Below are 15,781 nucleotides of genomic sequence, written 5' to 3' on the forward strand. Positions count from 1 at the left end.
TAGGTTGACTGAATGTGTCCCAGAAGGCACAGAGTGATGTCACATATTTGACTAAGTGTACCAAGATTAAAATAAGATGCACGTTAGGACTGTATCGGCGCTGTAGATATTTACAAGACACAACCTGAGTGTCTGCAGAACCTATCCATATTTCACACAATCATCTTTTTGTGTGTGGATAGGTTAGTTGTGAACCAGCCATAGTCCCTGCACTGCCAAAAGCCACCTTGTCCTTGCAGTAAGCCTCCAATACCTTCACTCAATGTGACTTAAGTGTGAGAAAAGCACCAAGTGAGGAACAGAAATGTTTAATTGTGAGGATCTACCAAAGATTTGCTCTTGTGATGATGTCAGTAAGATGGTAAACATATGAATATACGAATAAAGCACATGCAAACAATATATTTTGTTATAAAAACAGTCTTTTGAGGTCTGGAAGTGAATACAGAGAAATCTGTCTTCATAGCACTGTCACAGTCACAGTCATTGCTCCAGGAAATGTAAAGTGCACCTGTGTGTGTGTGTTTGTGTATGCGTAGCTCAATGAAATGCCTTATTGTGTTGTATTTCTCAATCTGGAAGTATCAAATATTTGAGAGGGAGCCTTGTGTATTTGTCCTGGCGATGTGAAGGTCAGTGCTCTCACATGTTCGCTCTCTGTAGTCTCTGAAGGTGTCTTGCTTCAGTGCACTCCTGTCACCCATTTCAGCATTGCCTGGTTTCCTTTTAGTAGCACTTCTTTCTCATCCAATGAGAGGCAAGCTGATGGCTGGGGAAATTGCTTCTGTGTTTAATTATAGGTTATAAATGGTTGGGAGGAGAGTGATGTGCTGAGCTGATGTTAAAAAGATCACGAGAAATAGACTAAATGAACTGAACCTCAGGACTAAGACCATTAAAAAAATAATAGTGAACTATTTCCGTGTCTTTCATGGAGTTAGGATTCTGCCACAACTTGAGAGTTTTTGAATGCCAATAGTGGGATCTGTTCGGTCTGCTGCAGTCTGTCACACTCTTTGAGACTGAGTTGGTGTGTGTGTGTTCGAAATGCAATCTCTTAATAACACCTTCACATGGGTGAAGCCCAAGAGGATGAAGTGATAATAAAGGGCTCTTTTCACAGAGCTCGTAACAAGGCTGAATTGTGAGGAAGCAGAGTGGTGACTCTCAGCTACAGAGACTAGGCTCTCAGTGTTTCGGCTAGTGGATCTCCTTGTCAGCACAGGCTTTCAGATGGGTTTAGATAACGGATTTGAATGGTTTCACCTCTCATACACGCACGCTAGATCTGCCATCATTCCCTTTTCCACTTTCACTGTACTCAGAGTTCACGAAGAAGTCAAACTCTTACTGACAAACACATACTGTATAAATTTTATTCTGTAATGAGACACAATTTCCCAAACACACAGATTTTGCATTTATATCCGTGAACGTATTGATTCCAGTCGTCTTGTGTTAGAGGTGCAGGAACATAAGCGTCTTTGTCCCAAACTCACCTATTTAACAGTCTCGCTCATGTCTCTCTTCTCAGCAGCCCCTCAGGCCCTCATGGTTCTCGCCACATATCTGTATTCCACGATCACTCCCTCCTCTTCCTGATGCTCTCATTAGTGACTTGGATAACAAGTGCATCTTCCGATTTACTGTGAACGATTTCATAGCATGTATGCAATTTCTATTTGAGTGATTTTTACTATATGGTAAGATTCATTAAAATAAATTTAAAAAACGTTTTAGTTTTTTTTTACAGTAGAAATTTCTATTTGTTATAGCAGGAGAAGCAAAAGGTGTGGCTGATGACATTAACAAGCTATTCTATTCAGTTGTCTTACTAGTAAGTCAGCAGACATAACATATGAATCATCATGTTTGAACATCATTAACTTTATTCTACATGTGTTAATGGCCCTATACAACACACAGAAAAATGTTTCTGAAAAATTGTTGTTCTTTGAGACCTTTAGAAACAATATTCCTCTGATTATATTTTCCCCCACAAGCGGCACACCAGTGACTTGGACATCTAGTCGTTGTCTGCAAGTGATTTTCATTCCGTACTAAGATGAATAAAAAGGCAAAAAAGCAGCGGCTATCTGAAAGGTCCACTTGAGATGTCACTTTACTTTTTGTGGTTGCATTGTGGGTAATGATGCAAACTGGTATGCAGTGCTGCATATAACAGCTTTATGGTGACATTAGATTTGCATCATCTTATAATAAAGTATCTTTTATTCTGATTTAGGAATGTGAAAGGAACCACTCAGACCTTTAAGGATGTTCTAAACGCAGACATTAATTTTACTTAATTTATTTTATTCCTAGCCTGTAATATCTTGTTTGGATGATTTTTTTCCTCTACAATTTTACTTTGCTTTTTATATTGTTTTTTTGGTATTGGATATTTTTCATTTTGTAATGTATTTTTTATGTATTTTTTATGACTACATTTAGTGGGTTAGCATATTTGCTTTCTTCTTCTTCAGAAATCAGAATGTATTTTATCTTAATATACTGTATGTTTAAGTTTCATTAAAAGTGTAGAAGGGATCATTTTTCTTCATTAAGAGTGGCTTCTTGACTGTCGCCCTTCCAGTGAGGTCATTTCTAATCAGGCTTTGGCAAACAGTAGATGAATCAAATAGATGGGCCAGATGCATCTCTCAGGTCCTGTGACAGATCTGGATTTTTGCCTTTTCCTTAAGGACATAACTTTCTGATATTGATATAGATATGCTCATAGGCCTGCCACTTCTTTTGTCATCTACTTGTCCAGTTTCCTCAACATTTTAAGGAGACACTGCTGAGATATGTTGAGTTTTTGGCTAGTAGCTCTTTGGAAATCACTTTGTTGGTGCAAAAACAGAATTTTATTCCTATCAAACTATGTAATATTTGGTAGTTTTTATAGATTTGTATTAGGAAACTAGAACAATTTGTGTTTTTGCGTGTGTTTGTGTGACAGGCTGTGGTTAGAGACACAATTTAAAATAAGTTATTTGCCAAGTTGTCGTTTTCTAGACAGAACACTGGTTCATCCCATGGTTTTGGTCACTTTTTTATTCCTGGATGATTCATAGGTATGTGTTAAGCAAAAAAGAAATCCTCTGAAAATTATTAGATATAATGACTAGACTAAAAATGTCTGAATAAATTTTGAAAGCCTGGAGAACTTTTGCTCAAGCCCATTTTAAAAGAAAATACAAGTTGGGCTCTAGGTATGGCTCAAAACTTTTTCATAACACTTAGCACATCATAGAAGACATGTTGAAAATACCTTCTTTAATCATGGATTTGTAGAGGTAATCATTTTGTAATTAATGGTAAAATGTAAGCAATATGGCTTCTCAAAGACATCCAACTCTCTTTTTCTTTTTCTTTCTTAGGTGGAGACTGTATTTGGTTCTCCCAACATGACAGTGGCTTATCACGTGACTGGAGGGGATATAGTTTACCCTCCGTCTGTAGTGATGGAAGGCTTGGCATCCTATGGCCGTGATAAGCTGATTGCAGACCTGCGGCAGTACCTCCCCATGGTAACAGCCCTGCCCCTCCCGGTTGCATTATGGAGACCCAGCCCAGCCACAGGCTTCCAGCTGAAAACAGGTCAGCCAGTGCTCAGTCAGGTTGAAAAGAAAAAAATAAGTCTGCTTGAGACTTGCAGTTATATGTTCCTTCTTTGACTGTGCACTGGAAGGGTATGAAGTGTGAAAAGAAATTCTGTGATACCACATCAGAGACAGAAAAGGCAATATGGCATGTAGGTACTTATAAAATAAGCACAAATAAGTCAAATTCTAAATGTTCCTAATATAGTTATATACTGTCAAAGATAGCAAAACACACTCTTACAGGCTTTTGAAGAATTCTTTGATTTTCAGAATGCAGTTTGTCAGTTTGTGTTGTTTTTATGTTGCAGTGCTACAGTTTGTGGGAGTAGGTGATGATCCTCGGTCCTGTCGCTTCTCTCAAATGATGGAACAGAGGCTTGAGAAGGTTTTTTCCGAAGCGCAGGCCAAAGTGCTTAACGCTAACAGCAGACTCTCTGTTCAGGTACTGCGGGGGAACCTTTGTGTTCTAGTCCTGGAATTGCGTAGGCGTTCCGCATGCTGTCAGGATAGATATTGATGATAAATAACTTAATTTTGTCCCCTGTTACACTTCAGTATCACCATGTGGTTTATGTGATGTGGCAGCCACAAACAGCTGCAAACTGTGTGCAGTTTGAGCAAAATTGTCCCTAAGCATATTGGGCTGTGCCTTTTTTTAAAGAACTACTTAATTATGCTGGAGAGGCATTGGTTATATTAATTTTAATGTGCTGCCACATTAAAGTGCACCCTATATTAAAACTAATTTGACGTTTATGCATGGATAAAGCTACTGTATTTTTGAATTCTTTTATTTATACATACATATTTCTCTGCTGTCGAGATTCTTGATGATATTTATCATTAAAGACAGTTACTGTTTCCGTGCCTCCCCTGTCATTTAGAAAAATATTTCTTAGAATTTGCAGATTACAGTATACAGTATAATCCTAAGCATTTTGCTCATATTACCCACACTTCTCTATGCCTTGTTCTTTTTCTGACCTCGACTTTTGTGTTTTTCCTAGATGCTGAGTGTCTCTCAGGCAGCAGGATCCCCTGCTGTGTCACTGGTCTACACTGTAAAGAATGGGACTGGCTTTCTTAATGGCACTGCTGCCTCAAATCTCCTTGGTCAGCTGTCAGCTGAACTAGTGGGCTACTTCCTCTTCTATCCGCCACTTATCGTTGCTGAGCGTAAGTTGCAATTTGCATTCTTAAGTGAGTGTTAGTCATGAGTAATGCAACAGGCCCTACAAGAACAAGCATCAGAGGTAGTTCTTGGGTTCTCCTGGGAATGATTTGTTCTCTAAATACAAAAGAGATTCCAGATTTTTCAGGTTGTGTCTCACAGGGCTTTCATGTTTGGCTCTAGTTGTTTGGACACTGAAACTTTAGTATTGATTAACTATGCTAGAAATCATGCCCTAGTTAATTTAATGCATTCTGAGCTTTTTGCATTCACATGGACTCAAAAAGCTTCTCTAGGCATTGGCAAAAATCATAAATTTCTTTGCTAAGCCTGACTGACATCCAGTTTTTCAGTAATTGGATGTTTTTGACTGTTCTTATGCTATTACAATCACAATTTTACATTTGAGTCATTTAAAGAAAGTTGATGAAAAGACACAACTAAGCCTCTGCCTTTCATCTCAGCCTCCTTTGAGGGCATACTCAGCATCCATCTGTGTTAGCATTGTACTTGGAATAAAATAAAGAGTGACAGGGAATCAGCAGGAGTCTAAACTGCAATCCCAGTAGCGTCCTATGGCAGCCTGTTACTATCCCTTGTGTAACTGCTCAGTGGATGGAGATATGGTCGACATGGACCTCAGATGCATGCAATATAATGAGACTTATTTTTATGGTACGTTATTAATCCCTAAAGGAGGGATTGTGTTGTTTTGCTTGACCCGGTTCACAGTAAATGTACAATAAAGGTTCACACTTCACATACTGGCTTCTGGATTTGTGCTTCCTTGATGCGCTGCAGTTTGTGTAAACAAAAGCAATGGGACCTTCAGAATGTGTTAACCAGAAGAAGCAAGTCAGCAACAGCTAGATATAATCTATCATGTACCCTGAAGTCAACCTGTCATATTACATCGCACATTTTTCTTGAAACCCCTGCAGATAATAGCCAAATGCATGGAAGAGGAAATGATCTTTCGTGTTCACAGCGAGGCACTTTTTCAGTTTTTTCTCTCGTCCTTGTCAGAGTTACGTTTTGATCATTACAAGTTCATACAAAAGGTGTGTTTCCTAACCTGAAGGCATCCTGTGCAGACACTGAGAGCAGTGATGTCCTGCTCATGCTTTACCTGTAGCATTATTATCTTAAAGATTATATGTGCAAAATGGGCCTTAGTGTCTTGCATTATGTAATCCAGTGTAAGCAAACCTGTTATCTAGCTCAAACAGGTCTGGAGAGATTCTATTTAAAGACTCACTGGGTCAAGCAGACTTCAGGAATACAGAGGAAGCCACGGGACAAGCTGTGGATTTAAAGAGGCTGATGTGTTGAAACTGCACCTCTGGTTAGCTTTCTATTCAAGCAGAAACAAGACTCCCCAGCTTGATTGCAATAGTTTCTAACCAGGTTCAGTACTTGAATATTTCTAGACTGTGGTCAGTTTGAGAAATTGTTAATCATTGGACTTGGACATGGTCATGGTCAGGATCACACCAGAGCTGATACTTTATATAGGACTATAGGCTTCCTTGCAATAACCTCTGCCTGATTTCAGTCTTAGTTACATTTTATTTGAACTTTTAGTCTTCTTCATGTTCTGTTGTTGCTAAGGACATTGTGGGAAGAGACCAAACAGATTTTCTAACCTTTAGACTCAACTTGTTTGGATCTTAGAAGGATTCAGAACTGAGTGTTAATGTTTGTCAAACAGTGGTAATAATGTTTTCCATTCACATCACCAATAGGAAGTAATTTAATAACATGCCAGTGATTGTAATGAATCCTCACCTCTTCTTGTGGATTTTCTAATTTCTTTGAATCCTTTTATAGCCTCTATATTTTCAGTCCACATCAATTTTCTGTGTGGTTTATGCTTAGTAACAAGTTAAAGGAAATTGTTATCAAAATATATGAGATTTCGGTGTCATGAGTCAAAGATAGTTGCATTTTCTCCATCCCATATGAGCTCAATAAAGCTATGACCTCTCTGTTGGTTAATCTTTTAGTTTTTTACCATGTCTTTTTAAAAATATATAATATCTAGAGTGTCACCAGTGTTGCACTCATGTTAGCTTAATCAAGATAGTACTTCCTATGTATTGGGAAGGAGAAAAGCCTCTAAAACTGAATTTTAAGAAGTAAGATGATCCAAAGGTTGTGCTGCTGAGACAAAACAAAAGGGGTACTACTTCTAACAGTTAAAAATACTAAATGAAGATCTTATGTTTTAAAAGCATCTGCTTGCCTGTCTAGAAAGAGCAGTTTCCCTGCTCATAGCCTGGTGTGTCCTGGGCAGAAGAAAGAAAACAATCTAAGATTAAATATTTTACATTTGGTTTGCGTCTTCCAATCTGACAAATGTGGGATCTGACCTAAGTGCCTCTGAGGATAGATAGCAGTCTTGGGTTTCACATTGTTGAAATCAAGATAGATAGGATTTCCAGTAGTGAGCATTAAACTAAAAACCACTTTGTGTTGAGCCTGAATTAAGTTAGAAAATCAAGTTTCCTACAGGCATATTGTTTCAGTTGCTGAGCACAGAAAGAGAGGAAGGCAATCTCGGTAAAAAGAAGAGACAGAGGGAGCAGATACTGACATGGAGGAAAATGCCAGAGAGACAGTGGGGTTAAAGACAGAAGTGTGTAACAGTGATTTTGTTTGTTTTGTAGCCTCTCAGTTAGTGATATTACACTGCTCACAGGAGGTGCAAGCATATGCTAGCAGCGGCTGCCTCCTCACTTCAAAGCCAATTATTGCAGTAAATAATTAACTGTGGGGGATTCTCATGCCACCTTAGGCTCTGCTCTGACAGCAAAGGCCCGCGATCTCATACGTTCCAACGTGCAGTCTGGACTGCTGAGTTCAGCTCTTTTACACCCCCTGATTTGCAACAACCTTTCTCAAATGTAATGACTGAAGCTATTTGGAAATGTTACCATTTTAGACTAGATCATTTAACTTTTCAACATGTGAAGGTACAAAGTAGGGAAAATTAATAATAGCTTTTGCTGGAGAACATTTGGGATTTTCAACGTTCTCATCAGAAAACAGCAGAGGTTCATAAAAAACCTTGCTAAACCTTGCTGATTAATAGTTCAAATGACTGAAGCTTATAGACAGCACTGAACTGATTTTGCTGACAGCCTTTCAGCCCTATCCATTATTGTTGCTAAAGCCCTTACTATTCCTCTCACCCTTCTCCCCCACCCGTCTCTCCTGTCATGCCTGAGTGTACAGTTCTGTGAGTGTGCTTTCACAGACCACTGATACAGCATTCCCCAAAACACTGCACCAGTCTCTAGCACAACAGCTTAATCAGGCAGGAAATAGATGTAAGAGAACACAGAGACAACCAGAGCTCAGACTGCTTAAAGCTTCCCTTGCTTCTGTATTTGTCTGACATTCAGTGATAATGAGGCTTTAAAGTGAGATATCAACACACAAAATGTGCCAAACCTTCAACGGCTTACTGTACATTTTTCTTGAAAGGTTTCAAAAGTGTTGGTATGTTCGGCTCAAATTAACACCACCAAGATGATACATTCACACTTGCATCAATATATGACGGGCTTTTTTTGCATTGTTGATTATATTCAGGTCATATTCAATTGTGCAACAGAGCATTCATCGTAAAATCTCAGCGTGCAAAGGCAAATGTAGGCTACACTACTGTGTGGAAATCGTATATTGGTATTAACTTTGCTTTCAACTTTTTTGTTGTTGTTACAGCAATGGAATATCACAATCTGAACACTTCAATAGCAACCAGAGACTTCTGGGTTGTTACAGGTAGGGATATCATTGCTTACTGACTGTTAAAATCAGAGCTAATTGGGAAGCCCGTTGTCTATAATATTGAAAAATGGATTTTGATAATGCTTTGCTCTTGCTTTGTGAGTGGATTATTTACTTATGAGTCGCCATTTACTTATGACCAGTATTCAAATGCAACCAATTCCCAGTCCTCCAACGACATCCTGGAACATTCTACTTCTGCAGTTTTGAAAATATTCATGGGAACTTTAAGAAATGAACTGATGAACTGTCTCATTCCAGAGGAGAAATAAAGTACAAAATGAGTCCTAGTAAATGTTTTCTCTGTGGGTGTTTTTAAATGACTAAATTGGCTGAGGAGCAATACACTGATCAGCCTCAGAATTAAAACAACCTGCTTAATGTTGTGCAGATTTTCACGTTAGTGCTAAAACAGCTGTTACTGTATCTGTTGGGATGTGGGCATGCCACGTATGGTGTTTAGCAACAGATCCTTTGTGCTCTGTGGGTTGCTGTGGGTGGGGCATCCATTAATTGGGGTAATTCCAGTACATTCCGCAGACGCTCTATCTGATTGGGATTTAGGAGAGTTTGGAGGCTCTGACAATGCACATATTGTTGATTTTCTAAAACCTTTCCTGATCAGGTATATCAGCGTGCAAGGGTGTAATGTTCTGCTTGGAGGGAGGGAGCAGAACCCTGATTGTCCGAGCAGAACATTTCATTATAATGAGACGGTCAATAGTATTTGCGACAGCTGTCAGGGGTTTTAATGTTGTGGCTCACTGGTTGTTGTATATCTCTAAGTTGTCAAACTGAACGAGTCTTTCAGATCACAATCTGTTGCTCTACACCTACTCCAGTGACACTTTGAATCAGTTGAAAGTCAGCCCCACACTGAAGATGAGATCCAACCAGAATTATAGCTTTTCTGCTTTTTCCTATTTATAATAAGGTTCTGAATGTCTCATAAGTTCATATCAGAATTAACAGTGCTTTGGCAGCACTTTAACTGAGTATGGTCATGCCAATAATGAAAGCTGAATTGAATTCCGAAGCAAGCCACACTATATTACAACCCGCACACACACAGACACACACATTTCTAACTGTGCCTCTGTCTTTTCTTTTGTACTCCTTTCTGCCCTTGCCAACCATGTATTTTTTTCTCTTCACAACAATCTGGCCATCCTCTTTATTTCAACTACATTTGCAGTGATCCAGGATGTGGATAATGCCAGCCTGGAGGGACAGTACCAAAGCTTCGCCAGTCTAATGGAACAGCGCCTGGCAGAGTTGTTTGTGTTGGCGGGCCAGCAGGGCACTCGTTTTAGACGAGCAACGACTGTAGGCAGCTACACTGTCCAGGTAAGAAACTGGCACTGCAGCCTGTAGGGAATGCCAGTCATCTAAGATTCTTATTCTGATGTTTTGCCTGACTGCCTTGGCATGTCAGAAGTCAGATTAGTCAAATTTGTTTCGTGGGCTTTTTTCTCTCAACAGTATGAATATTTCATAAGATGTACACTTTGATACGCACTTCTGCACATGCTTGCACGATTATTTGTGGTCAACCCCTGATAATTAGGTAGCTTCTCCACTCATCATGTGGTAATTGCTCATCAAAACAAGTCAGAGGTTGAATATTTTACCCAACAAGTCCTTTCTTTTTTCATACAGTTTTTCATCTTAAGAAACTCTCCTAAATGCATGATTTTATTTTTGTTGTATTTTGTGAAATTAAAGTTGGTACATAAGACATTGTAATAGCCGTTGAATAGGTTTATGCTGATTGTACAGCAGTTCACACACACACATCCCTTTTCATACCCAATCAGATGGTGAGCATCCGCCGGATCTCAGGGTTGAAGAATCCGGCCGAGATGACCTACTATGTCCAACACAATGGCATTCCTTTATTGGGCACATCAGCTGCCAAGGTCCTGAACACAGTGGATTCTCAGACTATGGCGCTCACCCTGGGCTACTTTGTCCAGGTGCAAGCAGAACGTAAGCAAAGCATCCTTCTAGCATTTGACAGCTAGGAAAAGTGACACAAACACAGAGACAGGCGAACCAAAACACATTCATGCCGAGTTTGGAAAAGAAAAGCTGGTGTTGTGGTGAGAGACATAGAAGAAAAGGTTGAGAAAGCTCTTTGCTGTCTAATCTCTCTGAAATGCTCCCAGCGGGACATTGTTTGTTTGGGCTACAGTGCAGCTTGCTGCTAAGAGAAGAGACAAGGGGGGGAAAAGGGTGAGACAGAGTTTGTGGGTGGCAGGGGTGGGAGGGGGCATGCAGCATTCTCCTATGCACTGGATTGTCGCCTGCAATAGCTGAATGAGGCGCAGTGTATGTTAGCTTGAGCTGTATGCAGTGCTGCAGTGTAATGAATGATTCTTCATGTTTTGTCAATACAACATGCTGAGGACTTCATTATATTTTAATGAGCAAATCAAAGGACAAATGGTTATCATTTAGAGCCTACTGGATGTCATAAAGTAATGACAGGTAAAAAAACAAACAAAAAAAACACAACAAAGAAACAACAAAAAATAAAAAAAAAATCAACAACTTATTTAAATTTTTTTCAGCTGTCGTCAAGAACCCTCCTAATAACCTTTGGATAATCGCTGCTGTTTTGGCCCCGATCTCCGTAGTAACACTCATTATTATCATCATCACAGCTGTGCTGTGCAGGAAGAATAAGAATGACTTCAAAGCGGATGCCATCGGTAACCTTAACCCTCGAGCTAAGGTATTTATCTTATTCATGTACTGAGCTATATTTTGGTAATCAATTCATTGTTTAAATATATTTTCAGGCTTCGTGACCATTTGCTGCTTGTCTTAATTTGAAGGCTTGGATTCTTGGCTAGACAAAGACGTGAAGACCTTGAGTTCAGGGATTTTTTTCCCTGATAGAACATTAAGAGACGTACTGTCTGTCACTTTATTTAGTAGCTACAGACTACAGATTGTGTGATGTCTGCCATCTGTCATTGCGTGATCAGGGTCAGTGATGCTGGGATATGTTAGCGACTTTTTGTTTGTTATTCTTTCGGATTTTGTGTTTTCTGTATTTTATTCCACAGTATCTGTGTTATCCCATTTCAGTGCCTTCTTTTAACGCATTAGCAGAATCCTAGTCAATTCTGAACACAAACCCAAATCACACATATAATGTTTAAAACATTTTCTCTGGCTTTTAGATGGCGTACCGGAGAGATGTGGGCTATTATCACCAGGTATCTATTTCTCTGTATTCCTCCTCATTACTGATCTGTGTTTTCATTTTCAAGGCTCAGCTGTGCCAGCAGTGGGATTTGAATGGGATTTTGGGCAGACAGCAGCTATTATATATTGTAATAAATCCTGCTGTGCTGATGGAAACTAAGGATACAACAGGAATTCTGACTATCAAACCTGCAACAATGAGATTTCCCTAGATAAAAGAATGCCATTGCCTGTACTTGTTACAGTATAGCAGTCACCACATGACAAATCTGAAAGACTAAGGCTTGCAAAGAATGGTTTACCAGCAGAATGAGCGCTTTTGTTTGTGTGTATGCTCACAATTGCTTAGTTTGTGTAGGGAAAATGGAAAAGTGGTTTAGTTATTGCTCCATTCAGAGTTTCTGTAATTACCTAATATCTCCAGCTGCATGCGTGTCATTTTTGGACTCAGTAGTTTACTGACATACATCACTGTAGATACATGAAGATGCAAAGTATAACTCAGCGTATCCCACTGTCTTATTTATGAACTTTCATTAGTGAGACAGCAATAAAATCTTCACTATTAGACTGCAAAAGCAACTTCAGCGCTGCTTTCAGAGCGCCAATTGTACACACAGGTCTTGCATGATGTAAAAAACCCCACCATACCAGCTAAATTCTATAAAATATGAAATACTCAATGTTATGAAAAATCTTTAGTGAAAGAATATCCAATTCCTTCTAATAAGTAATGTAAAAACCCTCAGTTGCTCAAAGATAGCTTCAAATAGGTAAAATTTAAATGAGTCTCTTGTGCTAGCTCTTCTACATTACTCAGCGTCAGCCAGCCAACTCGTTTCATCACACACCCTTGTTAGAGTTTTCTCTTTTGAAACCAGCAACAGTAGTGGTTTCAGTTAGTGAGAAGACAGGATTCAGTGAAAATCGTTTCTCTCTCTCTCTGTGTGTGTGTGTATGTGTGTGTGTGTGTGTGTGTGCTCTATCAGCAGAGAGAGGATGAATGTTCACAGCAGTGTCACACTTTGTGATTTTGCACCATGTCTGGGTTACTTTGAGGCAGTGATGTGTGTCTGACAATTTATGACACCGTGATGGGAGCGGTCCTAAATATTTTAACGTATGTGTATGTATTAGTGAGTGGGTCTGAAGTATTTTGGCTACCACTGTTTTTTTGGTTTTTTTTAGTATATTGGCTTCAAGTGTCAGGTAGAAGCCTGTACCTTTCCTCGCTTGTCCTCAAATATTTTTTAATATATAACTTTATTGCTGTATTTCTGTGAAAGTCTGCAAATCCCATTTTTGTCACCGCCCACTGCAAGTCATTTATTTGACAAGAATTTGGAAGAACATGAAAAAGGGCCTCAGTTAAATCTGTGCTTATCTTTTTTAAAGGCGCAGCGGTGCAGTAATCCCCACTTCTTTTTCCTAAATCCTTTGGACATCAAAATATTCACTGTGTATTTTAGCTATACTGAGATATTTGTAACACTCGTTCTGTGCAGCATAGTTCTGTGTTGCTTGAAATGGTTACTTTTATTGACAAAGAGGTATGTAAAAAAGAAATCACTCTCACTTCAGCTATACTTTTTGTCACTCTGCATTTTCACCCAACTTGTCTATCAGCCAGTCCAAGGTTTTGACTATGCCAAACAGCACCTTGGCCAACAAGGAGGAGATGAGGAAACACTGCCTGTCAGTCAGGATACCTTAGTGATGTCTCTACAAATACGGGACACACCACTTTCACTAGAAAAGGCTTTGCAACAAGATGGAACTGCCAACAAGAAAAGTCTCACCACTGACAAACACAAAAGGTATCACTCACTCTAAATGTTTTTTACCTACGTGACTTGTATTGATCTGGGGTTAAAAAAATGCATAATGTTACTCAGATGATAGAAATTATTATATGTTCATTAGTTAACAGTTAACTTAGGTGTTTGTTTGTCTACAGATTTTGTGTGTGTGAGTGTGCGGATAGTCTAAACAAACCCCCCAAAATACTTGAAAACTTGCCCGTGACATGTTAATTAAAAATTGTGTCATAATTGTTTCAGAGTGTAGTGCAAGCACAATAAGCAGAAATGGACCATGCAAACTGAAGTATTTTGGCAGTTAGACTGATTAGAAGTGACATCATAAAGCAGAGTCCAGTGACAGTAGGAGATAGTGACAAGACCCCCTGGAGCCTTGAAGCTGGTGGTGGAGCAGAGTAAGCAGATGGCTGATGGAGATTTTGAATGAGACGTCTTGGACATTACAAATGAGGTGGAGATGGAGAGGAAGAGAAGGGATGCATGATGATTTTCAAGGCGGGATTTAAAGTACAAGGAGAGGGAGCTGATTGGCTTAGAGAAAGCAAACAGAAACAGAACATAAAAATAGACCTGAGGGAATAGCACAGCTCTGTTCATCACAGCCCTCTTGAACTTTGTATTCCTTTAACTATCAGTAGTAATGACTTAATGAGCTCCTTTACAAATAAAGTTCTGACCATTAAGAAAAGAAGAAAAAAAACCTAGCCTCCATACAGAGCTGGCAGATCAAGTAGAGCAGCTTTAGAAACTGCTGATCTTTATTCAGTTTGTTTTTCTTGGCATTAGCTTTGAGAATAACTACTATGACACTAGACATTAAAGAAAATGCATTGTGCTGGTTTCAGTCACGCTTATCCAATAAATCCTTATTTGTTCATATAACTAATGAGTCTTCCTCACACACAGATGATCATGGAGCTCCACAGGGTTCTGTGCTAGGCCTGATGCTTTTCACAAAAGAATAAAAAATAAAATAAATAAAGTTTTTACAGGCCATGTAGCTTTAGCTATCATCTGTTAGTGATTTAAACCAAGAACTCTGAGGACATAAATCATGATCCGATATGATGATGGTGCTGAGGAAAGGTCACATCACATAAGGTTAAAACAAAGCTACAACAAAGCTCAACCTCCCAGCTGTCTGAGTTGTATACTTCAGTCAGCATGCTGATGTTTTCTAAAGCAGGGGTATCAAACTCAATTTCACTAGGGCCAGACTGGGAAATGAGAGCACTAACGTGGTTTTATTTAATCAAAAATAATAAAAAATATCCTGAATTACATTGTTGTTTATGTCCCGTAGAGCTTTCTTATACATAAATTGTTCCACAGAAAGCCCCTAAAACTTCCACATGTTGCCTAACCATCATTTGTTTAGTCAAACAAACTACATTCTGGTGTGAGTCACTTAATAAAGAAGAGACATCCTGATAAAAGCAAAATAATTTAACCTTTTTTTGTGCACATATTTTTACAAGTGTAGTATTGTCTTTTTCACAGACCTCAACATGACAGCTCAGTAGCTGTGTGTGAATATCCTCCACTAATGGGCTTGTATCTTCTATTATGAAGCTTGCCTTTACAGCTCCATCACTTTGGGATTTGGCTTGTAAAATCACATTTTTGTAGCTGCCTGCCTCTTTTTAGGCAGTAACTTTTTGAAGCCTCTATACCCTCTACATGGCCCTGTAACTTTGCTGGCATGTGGTTTCAAAATGACAATAGAAGTATATGAGATTGTTTCTTGGGAAATGGATGCACATGGTCCTCTCTTTATGCTCAGCGAAGACATCTGTTGTACTACACAACTGTCTGTCTTCAGCATTGGATTTGCATCTTTGTGATATAGGTTAAGGTTGTTAGCTTGTACATAAACTAAAAGGTGGGCCAGATGAAAATTTGTGAAGGGTTGGATTTTGAGTTTTACGTGTTTCCTAGATAAATAATTTAATTGATTTTTTTTTTTTTTTTACAATATATGTGTTATCACACGAGATCACTACTCATGTGCAAAGTGCCTGAGTTATATAAAGAAAGGCAGGATGATAAAACATACATTTTCCTGTCCTATGCTCTGTCCTCATTTTACCTCAGTGCTGAGTGATAGGCAGCTATAAGCAGAGTTCTCTGCACGGGCAGGTGAAATTGACCTTTTTCCCCATCTGACA

At 39.0% G+C, this 15,781-nt stretch overlaps 1 protein-coding gene across 3 annotated transcripts in view; it reads left to right on the top strand.

Moving 5' to 3' along the window:
• kiaa1549lb (KIAA1549-like b) overlaps positions 1-15,781 on the top strand; it is a 58,264-nt gene that overhangs the window by 28,761 nt on the left and 13,722 nt on the right. For all 3 annotated transcript variants that reach the window (XM_084932201.1, XM_084932193.1, XM_084932183.1), the window contains 9 exons: positions 3,387-3,606; positions 3,920-4,053; positions 4,619-4,787; positions 8,512-8,571; positions 9,773-9,924; positions 10,395-10,566; positions 11,151-11,314; positions 11,769-11,804; positions 13,420-13,610. In XM_084932201.1, the coding sequence (XP_084788327.1) occupies positions 3,387-3,606; positions 3,920-4,053; positions 4,619-4,787; positions 8,512-8,571; positions 9,773-9,924; positions 10,395-10,566; positions 11,151-11,314; positions 11,769-11,804; positions 13,420-13,610 (1,298 nt within the window). The remainder of the gene's footprint in view (positions 1-3,386; positions 3,607-3,919; positions 4,054-4,618; positions 4,788-8,511; positions 8,572-9,772; positions 9,925-10,394; positions 10,567-11,150; positions 11,315-11,768; positions 11,805-13,419; positions 13,611-15,781) is intronic.

This window comes from Perissodus microlepis, chromosome 1 (assembly GCF_051167445.1).
Source record: "Perissodus microlepis isolate ML-2025 ecotype Zambia chromosome 1, ASM5116744v1, whole genome shotgun sequence".
NCBI classification, from domain to species: Eukaryota; Metazoa; Chordata; class Actinopteri; order Cichliformes; family Cichlidae; genus Perissodus; species Perissodus microlepis.